At 35.6% G+C, this 21785-nt stretch overlaps 3 protein-coding genes across 5 annotated transcripts in view; 2 read left to right on the top strand and 1 right to left on the bottom strand.

Annotated features, from left to right (window-relative positions):
• The window catches only part of LOC131436911 (kinesin-like protein KIF12), a 50237-nt gene extending 44852 nt beyond the window's left edge, over positions 1-5385 (top strand). For 2 of the 3 annotated variants that reach the window (XM_058605889.1, XM_058605890.1), the window contains exons 10-13: positions 47-289; positions 352-501; positions 679-917; positions 5126-5385. In XM_058605889.1, the coding sequence (XP_058461872.1) occupies positions 47-289; positions 352-501; positions 679-913 (628 nt within the window). In that variant the 3' untranslated portion in view covers positions 914-917; positions 5126-5385. The remainder of the gene's footprint in view (positions 1-46; positions 290-351; positions 502-678; positions 918-5125) is intronic. The other variant, XM_058605891.1, reaches the window with a different exon arrangement.
• Positions 5386-14288: 8903 nt separating this feature from the next.
• LOC131437142 (peptide chain release factor 1-like, mitochondrial) lies at positions 14289-15752 on the top strand. Its single transcript, XM_058606306.1, has 2 exons — positions 14289-14781; positions 14836-15752. Exons 1-2 carry the CDS (start codon positions 14386-14388, stop codon positions 15691-15693), a joined length of 1254 nt encoding a protein of 417 aa, XP_058462289.1. The 5' UTR covers positions 14289-14385; the 3' UTR covers positions 15694-15752.
• On the bottom strand, positions 15729-16739 carry LOC131437143 (exosome complex component RRP41). Its single transcript, XM_058606308.1, has one exon. It carries the CDS (start codon positions 16502-16504, stop codon positions 15767-15769), a length of 738 nt encoding a protein of 245 aa, XP_058462291.1. The 5' UTR covers positions 16505-16739; the 3' UTR covers positions 15729-15766.
• Positions 16740-21785: the final 5046 nt, after the last annotated feature.

Raw genomic sequence — 21785 nt, 5'->3', positions numbered from 1 at the left:
TAACACTTTGCTATTGTTTCCAACACTGCACTGCTTTGAATTTTAGGGTTTGTTGTCGATCACCGATTATTCCAGCGCGACCAACTTTCTCAGCGGAAATGCTAAACTTATCGGCAAATGGAGAGGATAGTTCCAATGTATGGCAGAATGCTCTAAGTGTCAGTAGTGATAGCACCGGGAGTTTTACAAAAACTAAGACCGATTCATTGGACGGACGTGTTTCAGCCAATGAAAATAAAATTCCGGAACTACTACAAAAAGAATTAGATAAACGAAGAATTGGCGATAGGTTCTTTGACGCCTACTGTTACGAGCAGAATATTGTGTTTATAATAAAATTGTTTATTTCAGTATTACAACCATTGCAAACAACCTCAGGCGACATAATTCATGGGAGAACAATCGAGCTCAAATTGTTAAACGTGGCTCACGGAAAGGATCGGCAGACAGTAGGCATTCAGATCAGTCACAAACAAGGACATCGCAAAGTCGTATTATAGAGTAAGTAGATATAAATGCAGAACTTTATTATTTGATGTTCATTAACATATGTGCGAAGTTCGAATGCAAATTTTCCTTCTGGATATTGCTGACTAAAAAATTTTACACTTGTACAACAATAAAATTTCGCCTAAATTTCAAAACAAACATAATCATAAAAACGCAAATTTCTTTTAGCATAAAATCTTTTGCATATCCATACTCATCCGGTGATGGCATCGGATCATCCTGGTCACTTACACCCAGGAGACCGAGTAGTAGCATTAGTACCATAACGATTACACCGTCGTCAAAACAAAAACAGAACAGTTTTCGGACCAAAAGTCGCTCTACTGACGAAAGCTTACCAGCTATAAAACGTGACATCTTTGGTAGCCTTGTGTCACTCAATGCAGCCGAAGGCACAAACTGAAATGGTTCGAATCACATCATTTATATACATAAAACTGTAGATTGCTTACCCGGGTTAACACAGATCTCGTACACCGGCTGTAATTGGCGTATAGAATTATTCGGTTTACGATTTCTGAATTAGAATACCAACGATTCAATGTATATATTTTAGATATTCATTGTAAGTTTCACGTATTGTTTCAGTCCGATGTGATTCTGCTACTGTAGATAGCTTATGAGAGCACATACGGTTTGCATGAATTCGTTTATAGTTTTGGTGGAATATAAAGACATGTAATCAGACTCCGTTATAGAATAGATGATGTTTCAGTTGAAATAAATGAAATATAGGTAGGTTAAATGAAATATAGGTAGGTTAAAGACTGTCCCAGAAAGTATGGACGCACTTTGATTTCGCTGTAAATAATTCACAAGTGTTAGATATTCAAATGTTATTCGATATACTGATAATATTAGACTACTACAACAGAATATTATTCTCAACATTTGCTACTTAGCCATTGTAGACTAGCTGGCGCACCTTCTTGCGAACGTTACTCATTAAATTCCGTACAGACTTCTTGGCGACAAGTTTTGACACTTTTTTTCAATCTTTTTCGAACTGTTGAATGGTTTCGGCTGCCAGGACATGTTTCCTATGATGTGCCTTCGTTAATGCCCAAAATTTCTCAATTGGTCGAAGTTGTGGGCAATTTGGTGGATTCATGTCTTTGGGACGAAAGTGACATTTTTGGTAGTATACCATTCTACCGTTGATTTCGAGTAGTGGCAAGAAGCAAGATCTGGCCAGAAGACAACAGGATCCTTGTGGCTTCGAATCATGGGTAAAAGTCGTTTTTGTAAACATTCCTTGATGTATATTTCGCTGTTCATTGAAGCAGTGGTGATGAAGGGTTTCGAAATCTTACCGCAGCTACAAATTGCTTGCCAGACCATAGCTCTCTTACCAAATTTTTCGACTTCAATCGATGTCTCGGACTGGTTTAACACTTGCCCTTCTCGCATCGTATAATATTGTGGTCCCGGCAAGGATTTGTAATCGAGTTTTACGTAGGTTTCGGCGTCCATGACTAATGCAGTTCAAATTTCCAGCAAGAATCGTATTGTACAGCTTTCGAACCCTCGGCTTGCCGATGCTTTTTGTTTCGGACTACGTTTTGGTTGTTTCTGCTTCTTATAGGTTCGAAGATTCAAACGTTCTTTAGCACGAAGAACATGTGACTTCGAAGTGCCCACTTTTTTAGCCACATCCCGAACTGAAACCTCCTTCTTTTGCTCGAACGCCTTCAGTATACGTTTATCCAACTGAGGGTTAGCAGGACCTTTTTTTCGACCCGTTTTCGGTTTATCCTTAAAGTTGTTATTCTCACCGAACTTCCTGATTGCATTTCGCACGGCTTTTTCACTTACTCCTTCCATTTTGCTATCTTTCTCAGTGACAGTCCGCGTTCTGTGCACCATTTGTACACAATTTTTCTGCTGAAAGTCCACGCATTTCGAAACAAACTAATGGCTGCACAAGTGGTTAGAGAAGAGTGTAAACAACAGGACGCAGCCATAAAAATTGACAGTTTCTGAACCATTGTGAAATGGCAGCGGTTTATGGTTGTGTCCATACTTTCTTGGACAGTCTTTATGAATTATGTATGTAACGCGAACTTACACACTTAAATATTTTAGCTGAGTCTCGGCAAAAAAATGCCGAGATTCGCACAGCCGAGTAATCAGCAATCATCTCGGCAAAAATAAAATAACTGAGCGTCTCGGCACCCTCAAATTGAACAAACGTCAAATATTGCCGAAATCGTCAGCATAAGATTTACTGTTTGCTCAGTGAAACGTTCGCTGAATATTCGGCAATCCAATAAAGCGAAAAAATGAAAAAACAAATTACCGAATCATTAGTAATTAAAAATCTAGTCAATTTTGTTTGTTTGTAATTTCTCAACATTATAAACACACCATTCAGGATCAAAAATTCATTTTATTAACACTTAAAGGAGGCTTACAAATTTTTCGCTAGTAGTGCTTAAAGCCTCTACCTTAAAACATGTAGCATAATAAAAAGCGGCGTTTCTGGGTGCGGCCACCTTGAGTCGAGCTGGAAATATGAAAATAAAAATAAATATACAAAAATGTTCAATATTTAATGATGCATATACGGTATTGTTCAAAAAATAAACTTACTTTGATCTATTGAATTTGTCCATGCATTGGGTTATTTTTTCGCATATCCCCACAAAGTTTTGTCTCGAGGACTCTTTGAGCCCCGTGTTGGGTGTTTTTCCCTTATAATGTGCTCTGATAAAGTCGCTTTTTATAAAGCGAAACATGTCACTATATTTATTCAATATTTTTACTTGCAAGTGGTTCCACGTTCCAGATTATCCATTTTTTCACTCGAAAATTTCATCAGAAAATAATCGCGCAATGCGAAGCGAAAATGTAACGCGGCAATAAATGACAGCTGTCGTGCTGAATCTCGGCAACAGCTAGCGCATATTCCGAAATCTCGGCAAACGTCTCTGCTGATATCGGCATATCTGTTGTTTACTGATAAATTCAGCAAGCAATTGTGCCAAATTTCGGCAAAGTGATGCATTTTACCGAAATATCAGTGAATGCATTTAACGAAGTTCAGAAACATGCGTATTGATTACTGAGCAATCAGCAAATTTAGGTGTTGCTGATCAGTTTCGGCATTTTATTATGCCGAGCTCAAGAAATGGTTTTAAGTGTGTACATTTGTATTCATACCAGAGAACGGTTTCACAGTAGAGCTTTGGAAATTATTGAACAAAAGGAAGAAGCGGAGTCAATACCGCAACCGTACTCAGCTAAGCGCACAAAATTCATTTAATAATAAATATAAATTTAATTTACAATAATTGATCAAAAATTCTTTTTAAATAACAATTTATTGAATTTAAAACCTAATCCATCATTGAATTTACACACAGTCGCACGAAAGCCTGATTTTAGAAACAAAACTAATTTGCTTTGAATCAAATAACAATTGTATTTGATTCCAAGTGAAATGGAATTCAGGTGAAAATGAAATATACTTGAATTCAAAGCACAATATATTTGAATTTTATGTTTTTTTTATTTCTGTATCCATTTGAATCAAAGGAAAATGAAAACAAGCGCTAATTCAAAATAAAATATCTTTGAATTCAAAGTGTACTATAACTAATTATAAAATAAATTTTTCTGCGTGAAACCTTAAAAACTGGTATTTCGTAAGCAGAAATCTTGAAAATCAGGGAGATATATATATATATATATATATATATATATATATATATATATATATATATATATATATATATATATATATATATATATATATATATATATATATATATATATATATAATAAGAAAATAAATAAGAAAAAGCTGGAATGTTTGAAACTCTGATCGCAACATTCTCGTCGCAGTCGAAAACTGGAAAATACTTCCAGCGACAATCATTATTATCACGTTCGACGTGGAATCTATGATGACGCAAGTATCGCGTTTTATTCATCTCGTGATGCACTAGTAACGACGTTATGGATTGGCCAATGAACGTGATTAAAACGATTATCGTTGGTTAAGTTTTTCAGACCTCAACTGCAGCGACAATACATTTTCGATTTTAAATCTTTTTCATTTATTGTACACTGATGTATTCTTAGTGAACTTTTCAACGCAAAAGATTTTATTGCGGAACTCTAAATCCTTTCAGTATTCAAATTCTCTGTCTTGACTATTATTGAAAGGTGTATCCAAGTTACATTTTTTTACACATTTCCCATTCAGTGATATTTAATAATGATCCGTTTCTTGATTCGATTGTTCCCGTAAATGCGCAAAACGTCGTTCTACATGTACGGAACAAATATTGAACGATTTTGAAACGCTTTTGTCGGATTGCTAGTATTGGGGTAATAATTAATAAGTAATTATTTATGAAATAAAAATCCATCTTATGAAATGTGATAAACTTTGAAAACACTCAGTTCTATTTCGCGTTATAAGGCTGCACTAAAATTCGTTAACATCGAAATCCATTATTTGAGGTTTAGACAAATCAATCGCTTATTGTATTGTATTGTATGAATTATTCTGTTTGTACATAAGTTTGACATATATATCGACTGCTTACTTAAGTTATTAACTCTGTATTTCATCATGGAATAGAAATAACTTTTTTTTTCTTTGCAGCATGATCAGTTAAAATATAAACTTGGTTTCGTTGGTCTTGATGCAGAGTGTGCAATGGTGGAAATCAAACAGGGATATGAGCTCGGGATTAATAAATTGTTGTTGGTAGAGTGAGCGTTTGTATATGATAGTATGATACAAAGTAGCTAAGAGAATGAGATTGTAAAATAAATTTGAAGCATTACAAAGCAAAACGTTTTTGCATTACGGTTCTATAATTCATTCCGTGTAAGGGCATGTTCAGGAGCGTTCCAGTTCTAGATGCATAATTTATGTCAGTTCTAAAATTTGAATCTGAAAATTATAACAAGAAAAACTGGCAGCCCCAGTTCAAACAAGTGTACAAGTACACGCTCGTTCAATGTTTCGTTAAAAGTGGAACTGCTCTATAGTGAGTGAAGCTTGTTTACTCACTTTTGAGTAAATACTGTAGTTGTCAAATTCTGAGTAACATTTACTCAGTGCTATAAATGGTAAAATGAGCTCGGGTGAGTAAATGTTAAACACTATCATTCGAATTATCTAAAGAATTCTTTATAATACTCGAAACTGCGTGTAAAATAAAAACAATGCAACATTTTTTAAATATTGTCTCAATTCCCTTATTTACCTTTTGTAGTTTTTCCATAGAAAGTTGAAAATGTTCTTTAAACTCCCTCACGTATCCTGGAACGAAGATTGCACAAATGTGGCAATGAAAAACTTCAATCATTTAAAGGATTAGGAGGTACAACAATATTACCTTTTAATTTTCGATAGTATTCATTTACCTTGGCTCCAACCTGCTCCATTTTTTTTTCAAATTTCCTTTCTTCAAAAATCATTTGAACGTAAATTTTCACACAACGTTTTCAAAGTCCTGTGAGTAAAACTTGTTGTCAATTTAGAAACTGAGTAAAAGTTACTCAGTCTTCTACATCAATATTACTCACTTTTTGACATTTGCACAAAATAAACAAAAGTGAGTACAAATTGCTCACTTGAGAGTAACATTGAATGAGCGTGTAAGGAATGAAGTACACTGAAAATCATTTTTATCTATTTTTTTAAGGAGAAATCACTCATTGTCGAGTTCTTCTATAAGCTGCCCAAAATTTGGTCGATATCTATTCAAACTTCGACTTGATCGTAAAAAATGGAAAGTGTGCTTTGTAACGGCATAACACTTGTACTTACCTTGTATTTACCTAAATTTTGAGGTGAAAGGTGTATCCAAGTCACATTTTTTTACACATTTCCCATTCATTGATGTTTAATAATGATCCGTTTCTTGATTCGATTGTGGCCAATTGTTACCCAAAATTGGGTAGATGCACTTTAGTTGATTTTGGGTAGGTTTTGATCCAAAATTAGGTAGCGGCTGGTAAGAGTGTAGTCTTGCCAATTAACGCTTTCTTGTTTGTTTGTTCTAACTGCTTCCGTAAATGGTGAAATTGTATTTTTGACTTCGCGAAGCTTGTTTCGTGTTTCTTGATTCCAACATTGCTGCCACCTACTCAGTATTATATTTTTTATTACCGTTTTAAATTCTTTTAGATCGATTTGCTTTCTATCTATTGTGATTCTAGGGCCTGCTTTGCCTCTCGGTTTGCTTTTTCATTTCCGGTAATACCATTGTGGCTTGGTACCCAGCACACGATCGCTTCTGTACCTTTTCTTCTAGCTTCAGTATACGATGCTTGGAATTTGTCTTTCCATTTGCTATTGATTTTTTGCTTTTCTTGCGTTGTGAGTACGCTCATCGAGTCTGTGCATATTAAATAAGCTCCTATTCTAGGGTTATTTACAATCCAGGATAGTGCGTCCATGACTGCTAAGCTTTCAGCTCAATATATGTTACACATACCGTTAATTATTTTCTGTATTTTTAAATCCTCTAATACGACACTGTAACCACATCTATCGATGTTTTGGGAACCATCTGTATAGATGCATTGGTGTATGTGGTACTCCTAAGCATAATGCGTAATTCTGCTTCTGCGTGCAGCGTTGCCAGGTTGCCAGATTTGTCTGGCAAATGCCAGATTTTTCTCGCTTCGCCAGACACTCAAACTAACCAGATCTTTTGCCAGATTTTCCTAGATTTTGTCAGATCTCGCTAGATTGTTACGGTTTTGGCCTCTATAGGATAGGTGGGGAGACCTATTTTTGCTCACTGAAAATGAACCCCGGGAAAATTTTCCTTGCATATAGTAGACCCAGACAAATCCAGATAAATTTTTGAGTTTTGACAAATTTTTGAAAAAATAACCTGCAACTCTATCTGCGTGTTCGTAAAAAGGCTTTTATCTGTAACCACTTTTGTTTTGAACCAGCCGCTACCTAATTTTATGTCAAACCTGCCCAAAATCAACTAAAGTGTATCTCCCCAATTTTGGGTACCGAATGATGACCTCAAAATTTAGGTAAATGTAAGTTATGCCATAACAAAGCACGCTACCCATTTTTACCGATCAACTCAAAGTTTGAGCAGATAACGACCTAGTTTTGGATAGCTAATAGAAGAGCTCGTCAAAGAGTGATTTCTTCTCAAAAATAGGTAGAAATGATTTTCAGTGAAGGTTACTATCTTCGGAACAGTTAGGGTAACAGAGGTATTTTGGCCCACTTTAAGATTGATTTTATTTTGGCCCACTTTGTAAAAATATCCCCCAAATGTTATAATATCTTTGAAAACCCCTTCCGCAATAGGTAATTTAATGTGATTAGCTTCAAATTGATGCAACATGGGTTACTTAACATCGATAAAATCCGATGAAATTGATAAAGTTTGTTAGGTGGGCCAAAATATATGAAGTGGCCAAAATACCTCTGTTACCCTAGTTCTGTTTTTTGTAAGGCGAGCTGTTCCTCAGAGCTCTCCGTTGTCCTCTGTTTCGTCAGCTAGTTATTCTATAACTTCAATCAGAATTATTACCGAATCGAACCAAATTTTTTTTTGGCACTATTTCAATAATATAGATCGTTATATAAAACCGAAAATGAAGTATTGATATTCGAGTCGTTATTTTCTCCACTGTTTCAATGGAAAAAATAACTACTTTTATATCAGATGAGTTATGACTGAAAATTAAAACTATTATCAAAATGGTTCACTGTCTTAGAGGTTTCATTTGTTTATCGATATCGAATATAAAAATCAAAGAAAATACTCAGAAATAGGTATAGCTGACAACATAGGCTGGCAGAACGAACATCGTTTTAGTAATAATGCATATTGTTCCGCTCCTTGGCAGTAAAAACCAAATCGACCGTCCCACGACAAAAGGGCCTAACTGCAAATGACAGTTTCTCTTTGTTTACCTTTTCTTTTACGATTTACCGAACAGTTTTTCTATTTGATGCTTTACTCTTCGCAAAACTTTCAAGGTAAAACTACAAGCTCTCGATTTATATTGCAAACTTTAGAGAATTTGCAATAATGGGTTCGTAATAATCAAAAGAGAAAGTAAACAAAGAGAGGCTCTCATTTGCAGTTACGCCCTTTTGTCGTGGGACTATCGAAATGTATATGTCGTTTCCGTTAACTTTATCAGTGCGTCAGATTTCAAGTTTTCCATGATGAATTATTGATTTCATATTGATTATCGAATATCTGCTTTTGAACCCGTAGAAAATCGTACCACCAAAAGAGCGTTTTGTAGTTTTGGGAAATAAATTTTGATCATAACTTTTATGTCTTTAACTGGTTTGGGAATTGTACTGAAGTGCATGAAATCACGACTAGATGACGTTTCAGAAGATTGATATAATGTTATAATGATTGGCTTTCAAACGCAAAACTTAAATCAACTCCGCGCCTTCTATGTTCCACTTTATGGACCAAGAAAACGATGATGTTAGGAAATTATCACAAAGAACAACATAGGAATCGAGTATTAAATGCGGAAATATTTACTAACATAGTAATTTTTCCTTAAACAAACCTACGGAATGGGTAAAACTTTTGCATATGTTAAACTTTTGAATAAAAAGTAAACCTTTGATTTCTTCAATACTAAACTATATTTAGACATTGATGCTAAAGTGAAGTTATGTCATCAATTTTCGTAATCGAATTAAAGGTTTAAACAACTACAGGGTGGAATAAACGACCAGACCAATTATTTCAGAGCGGTGTCAACAAATAATGTCAATATTATCAATCTGTAGGTCATTCTGAAAACAAAAATAACAGAATATTCTTTGATTATTCGAATTTCAACTACAAATAAATAACAATTCACTGGAGAATAAACATTCCTATGTATATAGACAGCTTCATTCGAAAACATTATCGTTTGTACAGCAGCGCCATTTACATATCGAACTGTTGTTAGAAGGCCAATTGTTTTAATTGAAAATCAAAATATTGATAATTTATTTTAGAAAATAAATTTTGATCCAAGATTTCAAGTTTTCCTTGATGAATTGTTGATTTCGTATCGATTATCGAATATCTGCCGTCGGACACATTTCCCAATACCACAGATAACAGATATACAGGCTCACATATGAACTGTGTGTAAAATTTGCTCAATCAGCATGGCGAACACTTGCAGATGTCACCACAATCGACACGAGGTGCCACCACTATTTGGGTGCCGCTTTCACATGAGACACAACTTTGGGTGCAACATTCACTTCTCTCTAAATTTTTGTTTTGCTGTTGGTTAAAATGACAAGTTTATTTGTGTTTTATTCCGATCGAATTCTCGTGTGATTTATGCGACATGGAAATAAAATTGTCTTTAACACTTAGGGAAATCGTGTGATAAGTGTTAAAATTGTTGTAGTTGGAATATTTCTACAACAGGCAGGAGGATTTTGTTATCGTTCCGGAACGTAGTGGAACGTTTTGAAAGATCGCGGCGAACAGTCGAGTAGGTGGCAATAGTGTTTCCAACGTATAGCAAATTTGAAATTTACACAGGATTTTGAAAAATTTTGTTCAAGCCTGTATATCTGTTATCTGTGCCAATACTCAAATTCGGTCAAACTGTGGTTCAAAATATGCTGAAGGAGGAAATCATATCGCTAAAAGAGCGTTTTTTAGTTTTGGAAAACAAATTTTGATCAAAAATTTCAAGGTTTCGTATAGATTAGCAAATAGCTTCCGTCTGACCCATATCTCATTGCTTTGATTTGATCAAAATGTTTTTCAAGTATTGCATGTATTTGAGTATTCATAATTGGCACATTGTCGCAAAAGCTGATTTACCGGTAGCGACATCTACCAATGAAAAATGGAACCAAGAAAAGGAGGATTCTTTCGGAAATTTTCATATCGGCGGTAGTGATTTGCAACATTTTTATCGTTTATTCAATAGTACAAATAGATATCAGCAATAAAAGTACACTCAGAGTAGAAGAAAATCGATTTCAAAATGATTACTACTACTTTTTTTAGTGTAAACTACGATTAAACATAGAAAATGTTCGGAAATGTGTGAAATTGGGTAAGGTTAGGTTTTTTCGGATCAACAGTTCTTTAAATAAAAACCAGTGTAATGATAGTTTCTCGAGTACTAGAATGTATAGCGATCGAGTACTATTTATTTTGGATACTTTATTTGTTATTTCCAGGCATTTGAATAATGGTATCAAACCAAGTTTAATACTCTATTCTGAATAAACGGTAGATTTCGCACAATGAACTAAGATCAACATTACCACCTCAGAGTAAAAACTTTTTCTTCAACTTCTATTATGTGTTAGCCTATGTTTGTGCTTAGGGCACATAACCGTTTTTACTTTTCTTTACGTTTCGTCTTAGACTCGTCAGTGCAGAGCAGTTCAAATTGAACTGCTTATTGCAAACTTAAACAGTTCAACTTGAACCGCTAAGCAGACGTAAAGTTAATGCTATTGGCAAAACACTTATATATTTGGTACCGAAGTACGAAGTGTTTTGCAAATAGCATTAACTTTACGTCTGCTTAGCGGTTCAAGTTGAACTGTTTAAGTTTGCAATAAGCAGTTCAATTTGAACTGCTCTGCACTGACGAGTCTAAGACGAAACGTGAAGAAAAGTAAAAATGGTTATGTGCCCTAAGCACAAACATAGGCTAACCCCTAAATGACCATACCAGCATCGGCCAGAATAAGTCGAAAACAACGTTTTCGTTCGGCACGTCAGGAAAGACGTGGTACTTCGGTACCAAATATATAAGTGTTTTGCAAATAGCATTAACTTTACGTCTGTTTAGCGGTTCAAGTTGAACTGTTTAAGTTTGCAATAAGCAGTTCAATTTGAACTACTCTGCACTGACGAATCTAAGACGAAACGTAAAGAAGGGTAAAAAGTTCTATTATGATTTTTCAAATGAATTTGCCCGTTTTCATAAGAAATCGTTGAAAAGGTGGAGGAATTAGAAATTTTTCTTCCGATTTGACAGCTCTTGCTAAAAGTATCATCTCTAAACAAGCAGTGCCTCTACATTTCAGTTTCGCGACAATATGCCAATCCCGAACACATGTTTTTCATTTCAGCTGTTTTTCAAAGAACGGCGAATCTAACATTGACAGCAAATGGAGAAAATCGTCGATGAATGTTTCGACTTTGGTTTCAAATCGTGTTTAGAAATTATCGTATATTCTCTGATCAATTTATGATTAGTCGATGAATTGTTAGTTTATCTTCAAAAGGCACGCAAATGTTACCACTTTCCTTCTATATCCACTGAATAAATCAACATAAAAAGAGTTTCGCCCTTTTTCGATTTGTTTACTTTTATACTTGCTGTGTGAATTATAAAGATACGCCCTTGCGCATTTTTCATGAAATTCGGTAACCATCTAAAATAAAGAAAATAAATAGTTTCGCCCTTCCTTACTAGCAATTGAAGTATCGCCCTGTTTGTTGGCATGGAACACGGAGGGCGAAACTTGCGTAAACAGATGGAATGACAGTTTCGCCTTTTATAGTTCTTTGTATTACTAAGATTGGGATTTTTGTAGAATACGAATTTTTAGACAAAATTGTAGGATTTTGAAGCATTTATTGGTAGGAGAGAGAACCTCGATTTGTTTACTTTTGTAAGATACGTCCTTCTTTGAAAAACAGCTGATTTGCATATTTTCAAATATCTCGTTGAATTGCTAATGAAATGTAGAGGCGCTGCTTGTTTAAAGATGATACTTTCAGCAAGAGCTGTCAAATCGGTTGGAAAATTTCTAATTACTCCACCTTTTCAACGATTTCTTATGAAAACGGGCAAATTCATTTGAAAAATCATAGTAGAAGTTAAAGAAAAAGTTTTTACTCTGAGGTGCTAATGTTGATCTTAGTTCATTGTGCGAAATCTACCGTTTATTCAGAATAGAGTATTAAACTTGGTTTGATACCATTATACAAATGCCTGGAAATAACAAATAAAGTATACAAAATAAATAGTACTCGATCGCTATACATTCTAATACTCGAGAAATCAACATTACACTGGTTTCTGTTTAAAAAAATATAGATCCGAAAAAACCTAACCTTACCCAATTTCACACATTTCTGAAGATTTTCAATGTTTAATCGTAGTTTACACTAAAAAGGAAGGAGTAGTAATCACATTGAAAACGATTTTCTTCTACTCCGAGTGTACTTTTATTGCTGATATCTATTTGTACTCTTGAACAAACGATAAAAATGTTGCAAATCACTAGGGTAACAGAGGTATTTTGGCCCACTTTAAGATTGATTTTATTTTGGCCCACTTTGTAAAAATTTCCCCCAAATGTTATAATATCTTTGAAAACCCCTTCCGCAATAGGTAATTTAATGTGACTAGCTTCAAATTGATGCAACATGGGTTACTTAACATCGATAAAATCCGATGAAATTGATAAAGTTTGTTAGGTGGGCCAAAATATATGAAGTGGCCAAAATACCTCTGTTACCCTACTGCCGATATAAAAATTTCCGAAAGAATCCTCCTTTTCTTGGTTCCATATTTCATTGGCAGGTGTCGCTACCGGTAAATCAGCTTTTGCGACAATGTGCCAATTGAACAATCCAATCAACGTGGTCACCACGAGATAGCGTTATGGTGATTGTTTTGACATATCCCATGTATTTAGAAAATTTTTTGATAAAACATGAGTAAATTGAAGAATCCAACCAACTCTTTTGCGATCGCTGCGCTGCCCGAGTGACGAGCTTTGAACTAAGCGATGGTGATAATTTTCAGATTTTGCTTGAAGATTCGAACAAAATGCAGGGTTTTTATTTTTTTTCTTACGATTCGAATACTAACATACAAAAACGTGTGAAAATTTGGTAAAAAAATCGATCATTTATGATTCAGTAACTTTCCGTGGTATGTTTGATTGATATTTATGGAGAAATCGTAACATGAAATACCAAATTCGAAGAAGTGAGGTTGGGTTCTGTTTTCATATCTGGGATATTCTTTGTTTTTTGGGTTGGATTTTGAGATTAATTGATAAATTATGATCAAAAGTTTTATGACTAGTCTATTTACTCATGTTTTACCATCTAAATCAAATCTGTATGTGAACTGAAAATTTCAAATTTCATCCGAGATTGTCAAAGGTATAGGACAATTTGAAATCATATATTTGATGACAACACGTGAATAATCGTTTTTCTTACCCATATTTGTAAGGTTTTGCCATCTGCATCTGCACTCAAGTAAATTGAAAAATTCGTCAAAAATTTTTCTAAATACATGGGATATGTCAAAACAATCACCATAACGCTATCTCGTGGTGACCACGCTGATTGGATTGTTCAATAGACTAGTCATAAAACTTTTGATCATAATTTATCAATTAAACTCAAAATCCAACCCAAAGAACAAAGAATATCCCAGATATGAAACAGTACCCAACCTTACTTCTTCGAACTTGGTATTTCATATTATGATTTTTCCATAAATGTCAATCAAACATACCACGGAAAGTTACTGAACCATTATTGATCGATTTTTTTATCAAATTTCCACACGATTTTGTATGTTAGTATTCGATTCATAAGAAAAAAATGAAAACCCTGCATTTTGTTCGAATCTTCAAGCAAAATCTGAAAATTATCACCATCGCTTAGTTCAAAGCTCGTCACTCGGGCAGCGCAGCGATCGCAAAAGAGTTGGTTGGTTTCTTCAATACTCATAGATTTTTGCGCCAAATACAAATTTTTGTAAAAATGGCCTGGCAACGCTGGGTGCAAGTTCATTGTCATTTCCATTGAGAAAAATCTATAATATGTATCAGGTAGTTCAGTGTAAAAGATTCTAATATTACGTGATTATCAATGAAAATCAGCAAAAATGTTCCTTAGACGGATCTGCTGTTTGGGAGCAACAATTCAGCGAAAACGTCTGATTGTGAGCAATGTGCTTCAACAAAAACAAAGATCGATTGCCTGTGTGTTACGATTTCCGTCACTTGCCCAGCAGCACCCGTTAGGATCTCGATCCGAGGATGGGTTTCAGATTAGTGATGAAAGCATTCAAAATTATCTGGAAAACATACGTCTGGAATATTACTCGCTGAAAGTAATGGATCAACCGAATAAGAAAGACGTCAAACGATTGGCGTTGTTATCGCACGTAGTTGAAATGTACGAGCAGCGAAGAATAATTGTTGATAACCTGAAGTCTCTACAGGAGATGGGATCTGAAAAGGACGAAGATATGCTGCAATTGATGAAAGAGGAAACAGAGGTCTGATGTTACAAAAATAATTCAAACTTGTTTAAATGAGTTTATATTCTGTAGGCATATGCAAATATTCTTACAAAGTTGGACAATGAAATTATGGACGGCATTCTTTCGATGGATGATGAAGAAGATTTCAACTCGTTGATTTTGGAAGTAGCTGCAGGTGTGGGAGGACAGGAAGCAATGCTGTTTGCACGAGAAGTTTTCGACATGTACTGCGGATTTGTCGAGCACAAGGGATGGGATGTTGAAATAATGGAAATTGAAGATACCGAATTGGGCGGTATAAGGCACGCTTCCATATTAATCACAGGTAGGGATGCTTATAGGTATTTGAAATTCGAGGCTGGTGTTCATCGAGTCCAGAGGGTTCCAGCAACAGAGAAGGCTGCTAGGATACACACCAGTACTGCAACTGTATCGGTTGTACCACGACCAGATGAATTTCACATTGATCTGAAAGAGAAAGACTTAAAAATTGAAACCAAACGTGCCAGTGGTGCTGGTGGTCAACACGTCAATACAACCGACAGCGCTGTTCGCATTGTTCACATCCCATCCGGAATAGCAGTAGAATGTCAAGAAGATCGCTCTCAAGTGAAAAATAAAGAATTAGCTAAACAAAAGCTGTTAGCTAAATTGACTCAGCAAGAGTTGGAAGCGAAATTTAATAGTAGCCAATCTATGAAAAAATCGCAGGTGGGTTCTAGTTTGCGAAACGAAAAAATACGCACTTACAATTACAACCAGGATCGCATTACCGATCACCGAGTAGAGGGCGGAACAACGCATAATTTGAAAGCATTCATGGAAGGAGGAGATCAGCTTGATAACATGATTGCTAAGCTGCAGGCAGCTCACCGGAAAAGACAATTGATGGAAATTATTAACAGCACTGTTACTGAGAATGATTAGACAATATTAAAAAGAAAAACGTGTTCAATAATTATTCAACTTAAAATGAAACAGTAAAATCGTTTTACATCATTTATTTTCCAATACTTCCCCAATCGCCAGCCTGCCCCAACTGAGTTACGTGATCTCTAACGGCTTGGTCGATGATTTTTTGCACTTCCCGACAGCCTTGCAGTGCCGTTTCGAGAACGTTCGGTAAATGGTCTAGATGGAATCGCTGGGACATTTCCATAAATGCAATCTTACCACTACTAGGCAGAGAAGCAACAGTTAGAGTCGGTCCACCGCTCATTTCTTCTAAATTTGAAACGTCCATCAGAGGAACTTTCCCCGCCAACGATGCCGTGCAAGCACATACGTACTCTTTCAAGCAAACCCCCGCATCGATAAGGGCTAGCGTGGCTGCATTTACGGACGCACAGTAGTTACCACCGTCCGCCATCAGCACTTCGATGTACACATCGATTTGGCTTTTTGGGTAAAGTTCCGTTTTGATAGCCGCACTCAATGCTTGCTGCAGGTGAATTGTCATCTCCTGGCTTTTTCTGTCGCCACGGGGACGTTTTTTACGCTCTCCAGTGGAAAACGTGGCCATACTGTACTGACAGTTCACAATTACTTCTTCGTGGTTGCTCTTTTTACCCGGTGCCTGGTGCGGTCCGTAGACCGCAGCCAGTACTTTAGTGTTGCCTTGCTCAATGTATGCGCTTCCGTCTGGTTGACTGAAAACTCCAAGCTTGCATTGAATCCTTCGCAATTCATTTGATCGACGTCCATCCAGGCGTAGCCCTTCATCCGAAAGCAGTTCCATGCTACTTCGATCTACTTTTTATTGAACTATATCTTTTAACATAAAAACACCTTCTATCATTTATTTACAATCACAATATATTACCCGCGTGAGCAGCGCTGCCGGGTTGCCAGGTTATCTGGCAAATGCCAGATTTTACTCGCATCGCCAGACACTCAAACTAACCAAATCTTCTGCCATATTTTCCAAATTTTCCTAGATTTTGTCAGATCTCGCTAGATCCTAACGGGTTTGGCCTCTATACGATTGGCATATTTTCGCAAAACTGAAATGTAGAGGCGCTGCTTTCAGCAAGAGATGTCAAATTGGTAGGAAAATTTTCAATTACTTAACATTTTCAACGATTTCCCATAAAAACGGGCAAATTTATTTAAAAAATCATAGTAGAAATGGAAGAAAAAGTTCTTACTCTGAAGTGGTAATGTTGATCTTAATTTATTGTGCGAAAAAAAACGTTTATTTAGAATTGAGCATTATACTTGGTTCAATACAATTTTTCAAATTCGGGCATTTAAAAAATTGTATTGAACCAAGTATAATGCTCACTAACAAATAAAACATCCAAAATAAATAGTACCCGATTGCTAAACATTCTAGTACTCGAGAAATTAACATTACACTGGTTTCTGTTTAAAAAAATGTTGGTCTTAATAAACCTTACCCAATTTCACACATTTCTGAAGATTTTCCATGTTTAATCGTAGTTTACACTATTGAATATACAACAAAATCGTTGCAAACCACTACTGCTGATATGAAAATTTTCGGAGGAATCCTCCTTTTATTGATTCCATTTTGCATTGGTAAGTGTCGCTACCGGCAATTCAGCTTTGCGACAATGTGCCAATAGGTGGTGAGACCTTTGAGCCCGGTAAAAAATTCCTTGTTTCCTTGTATATAGTAGACCCAGACAAATCCAGATAAATTTTTGAGTTTTGACAGATTTTTGAAAAAATAACCTGGCAACTCTGCGCGTGGATTTGAGGTTTGAAATCAAATCGACATACATTCCGCAATTTCACAGTAGAGGAATACACAGTTGGGCCAAGTCGATATTATACACACTGATGAAAAAAAAAACATTCAGAACGCACAGCTCTATTAAAATTTGTCCTACAAACTGTGAAAGAATAAAAAAATCTGTAAGAAATGTTCATTACGACAATAGTAAACAAATCGATTTTTCTAAATTCTTATAAACGCACTGCCCGAACAGCGTTTCTCATTCACTACATATTCACTAAAAAAATCTGTCAACACATTTGACGTATGTGGAAATCAATGAGAGATAATCATCAATACTACTTTCGTCAGTTGGCAATGTTTTGACCACTGTACCAAAGCAAACACAAAAGTTTATGCGGACTTACAACAAACTAGTTTTTCACGAAGAAGCAAAAGATCTAGTGTGATATTTTTTTAAAGTGAGGCTAGCTGTAGAATTGGAGATATTTAATGGGTTCGACTTGCTATGAGGCTTGTTAAAAAGTGCCGATTAGTTTGGAAAGAAACTGATTTGCTTCCAATCGTACAAGCCGTTATGAATTGTTTGTCAAACGAAAACGAAACGAAATTCTTAAAACTCACTAAAAACGAATCGAATGTGAAGTTTCGCCACTTGATATGGATAACTAGCTATCACTAATATTTTCGAACAAAGCCGCCTTTCACACAAGTGCGAGTAACAAAACGACGAAGTTACACTGCGACACTGCGAAACGACATTACTAACAGAAGCGAAACGACTTATGTGTCAAATCAACCATAAAAAATCTACCGATCACACTGTCCAATTTACAAGATCAAATTACAAAACGACGGACACTTACGTTTTTGCCTAAAAGTTTTTTTTGCGGCTAAAAATCGTGAATTACTCACTATGATACGTTGCGCGTATACAAATTGAAAGATTTAGTAAAAAGAAGAAGTTGTTTCAATTACTCAGAAATGTTATAATACTTCACTCAAAAATCTAATTGGCACAATATCGCAAATTTTAAATGTAGAGGCGCTGCTTTTTTTTTTATAATAAAATTTTTATTCTGGCCTTTTGCGTAAAAGCTTTACGTGGCCGATTGTATTACATTTTTGTTACTTAATTTTTTTTTGCTATTGGATCTCGTTGTCACCCTTTTTCTAGGGGGAGATGAGTTTCCATTTCCATCCAACGAGGATCGGGGGCAGTGCTGTCAACTGTTTTTTTTCCAAAAATCTGTATTTGGCGGAAAAATCTATCTGTACAATACCTTTCTCGAAAAATCAAACATCGATTTAGTGCGGAAACTGATTTTGCGACAAAAAAAAACAAAAAAAAGGTCGCTCGACCTGGTTTACCCCTATGGAATCTAACACGAAAACTGAAAATCGGTATTTATCTGTACGAAAATTGAAATATCGGTATTTTGAGAGAGCATATCTGTATTTCTGTATCGAGTCCAAGAATCGGTATAAATACCGAGAAATCGGTATAGTTGGCAGCGCTGATCGGGGGTCACTTCGTCCGCGGCTTATCTCATCATCCATTGCTTCATCGTCGGTGTTGTGTGATTTCCGTTTTATTTTCGTTTTCCTTGTTGATCGTAGTATTGGGCTCGTTGAGAGTTGCTGTAGATGCGCCTTGTTGTACATTGGTTGCTGTTGCTGGTTGGTTGGAGGGTAAGTTGTTAACTGCAGCTGGTGTACTTTGTTCTATAGGGGATACTGATTGTTTCGTTGAAGGGGATGCTTCATTGTTGTTGGAGGCTGTTACAGGTGTACAGGGGTTGGTTGGAGTTGCTGTGAAGGAAGCACCGTTGTCCTTTGGTGTAGTTGTATCCTTGTCCAGTTTATCACATGGCTTACCGTAGTGAACAGCTTTTTGGCAATATTGACATGTGGCCATCTGATTATCATAGGTAACAAGTGATTTGCACGGAATTCTTGTATCTTGACCGAAAATCACATAAGAACGTATAGCCTTCTTCAAGTGTATGCGTAATAAATGTACGCCATTCAGAATACCGGGGAAAAAATTCTTCCATTTTTCTATTTCGATAGAGAGAATCTCTCCGTATTGGGACATAGTTTTGCGAATATATGAATCGTTGACGCTTGAGGGAAGATCATGCACACGCACTTCTATAGCACTATCTTCCATATATACTGGAATGTTGTACTTAATGTTCTCGTGCTCCACATAATGCACATTATTATTGTCTTTTGCGAATTGAATTTTTTTAAAACTGGATGTAAACAACATTGTTCGTCTTATTACATTGAAGTAAATGCACTCGTTTAATGTCAAGATGCATTTGTTCCTTAAGCAAACCTTTAAGTTCTCGTATCAAAGGTCGAATTTTGCACTGCCTGACGTCAACAACAATTGTATTGTTTCGTGTCGGCGGTAGCTTTTGTTCGTTTGGTTCACTCATGTCGAGGTCGTTCTATTGTTCACTACACAATACTGTACTTGGTATCTTCTGTCCCGAACGTAAGCGGTTTTGTTATATCGACTGACTTGGATGAGATGTACGAGCGAACTGCGCTGCTTATTTATCTACGAGTTCTTATAAAAACGGGGAAATTCATTTGAAAAATCATAGTAAAAGTTGAAAAAAAGTTTTTACTCTGAGGTGGTAATGTTTATCTTAATTCATTGTGCGAAAACTAACGTTTATTCAGAGTGGAGCATTAAACTTGGTTTAATACCATTTTTCAAATGCCTGGAAATAATAAATAGAGTAACAATAAATAACAAATAAAAAAATGGTACTCGATCGTTAAACATTCGATTACTCGAGACATCGACGTTACACTGGTTTCTGTTTGAAAAAATGTTGATCCGAAAAAACCTACCCTTACCCAATTTCACACATTTCTGAAGATTTTCCATGTTTAATCGTAGTTGGTTGCGATTCGTTTAGTTATGTTGCAACTTACTTACACTCGCGTTCATAGGCAGATATTTCCCCTTAGTTTTTTGAATTCCCCGGCAAAATGGAACCAGAGCCTTGAAATAATTTAATAAAAATGCGTTGCATTCAAATTAACAATAGCAATATTATCTAGCACGACCTTGAAATTCATGCCCCTTCCTTGTTTTACAAAAAATGGGGGATGAAAATTGATTTTCAAAATCCCTCTCAAAATGTAATAAATATCTGTGCCTGTCAAAACTGTAGACATCACTTACATAGCGCAAAATGCAGAAAATGTACAGATATATTCACAGAGAAGAATGTATAGGCTACCAAACTACAAATTCATCAAACCGTCATCCAACGATCAACTTAAGAAAATGAGTTGAATGTTCGATCCGATAAAATGATTCACATTTGTAATGAAAGGAAAAAATATGTTCAATTTACCTAAAATTCTTATCACATACCTATATTTTTCACAAATTTCTAATTTTTTTACGTCTTTTCAAATTGAATTGCTGATGTTTCATAACATCTTAAGTAACAATCAAGTCCCATATACATGAAATAAACAAATATAAAACTCACATACGACTTGCCCAAGTAACATGTTAAGTTGCTGTCTTGTATTTTTCTACTGATTGTGCAATTTATCAAGTTAGTTTATATTACTATTCTAGTCACAGTTGTGTTATGGAAAAAGCGGAAGCGTTATGGAATTTTTCTGTGTTGTGCAACATATCTTTAAGTTCTTCTGTTATTACGAATATTTATTCACAACGGTTGTGCAACTGATACCAAAACTCATTCACTCATTATTCTGTAATGTCGAAACTGCAAATTGGATCGAATTTGAATCTAAAAGTGGGACAATCGATTAAACATTCCATGATATGTCGAAGTAAGTTCCACCTTAGAGTTTACGGTAATTTAAGGTACTTAAAGGTAGCCGGTATTCAGGTACCAGCATAACCCAAACCGATTCGTATGGAAATATGACGGATAAACTGCAATAGTTTTGAGTCCAGTTTTAAAGTTTTTCGGGATTGTCATCTTCTATATAGGTTTGAATTTTAAAAATTCATTATCCTGTGAAGTCAGAATTGGATAAAATTAATTAATATTGTATGGGACTATAAGTTTATTTTAATTTGAATTTTTGTTTCTGAAATTCGATTTCGCTTTTTTTGAGAAAACGATTGAGCTTTGAGAAACGATTCGATACTGGAACCGGAATTCGAAATTCGGTATGGCCGAAGTCAGATAAATTCACCTGAGTAGCTGTATAGTTTACATTTGTTTCAAAATGTTTGAAAATCAGTGTAGACATCTTTGAGCAACCGTAGCACAAATTACATTTTTGGCTGCCTTCCGAATCGAAA

The sequence above is a fragment of the Malaya genurostris genome, chromosome 3 (assembly GCF_030247185.1).
Source record: "Malaya genurostris strain Urasoe2022 chromosome 3, Malgen_1.1, whole genome shotgun sequence".
Classification (NCBI taxonomy): Eukaryota; Metazoa; Arthropoda; class Insecta; order Diptera; family Culicidae; genus Malaya; species Malaya genurostris.
This window is presented reverse-complemented; position numbering and strand designations above follow the sequence as displayed.

What these genes read in the sequence shown, in the direction of transcription:
- LOC131437142 (XM_058606306.1), top strand. Translation starts at nt 14,386, where the DNA reads ATGTTCCTTAGACGGATCTGCTGTTTGGGAGCAACAATTCAGCGAAAA. An exon ending in TGATGAAAGAGGAAACAGAG is followed by an intron (nt 14,782 to 14,835) that starts GTCTGATGTTAC and finishes TATATTCTGTAG; the next exon opens with GCATATGCAAATATTCTTAC.
- LOC131437143 (XM_058606308.1), bottom strand. Translation starts at nt 16,504, where the DNA reads ATGGAACTGCTTTCGGATGAAGGGCTACGCCTGGATGGACGTCGATCA.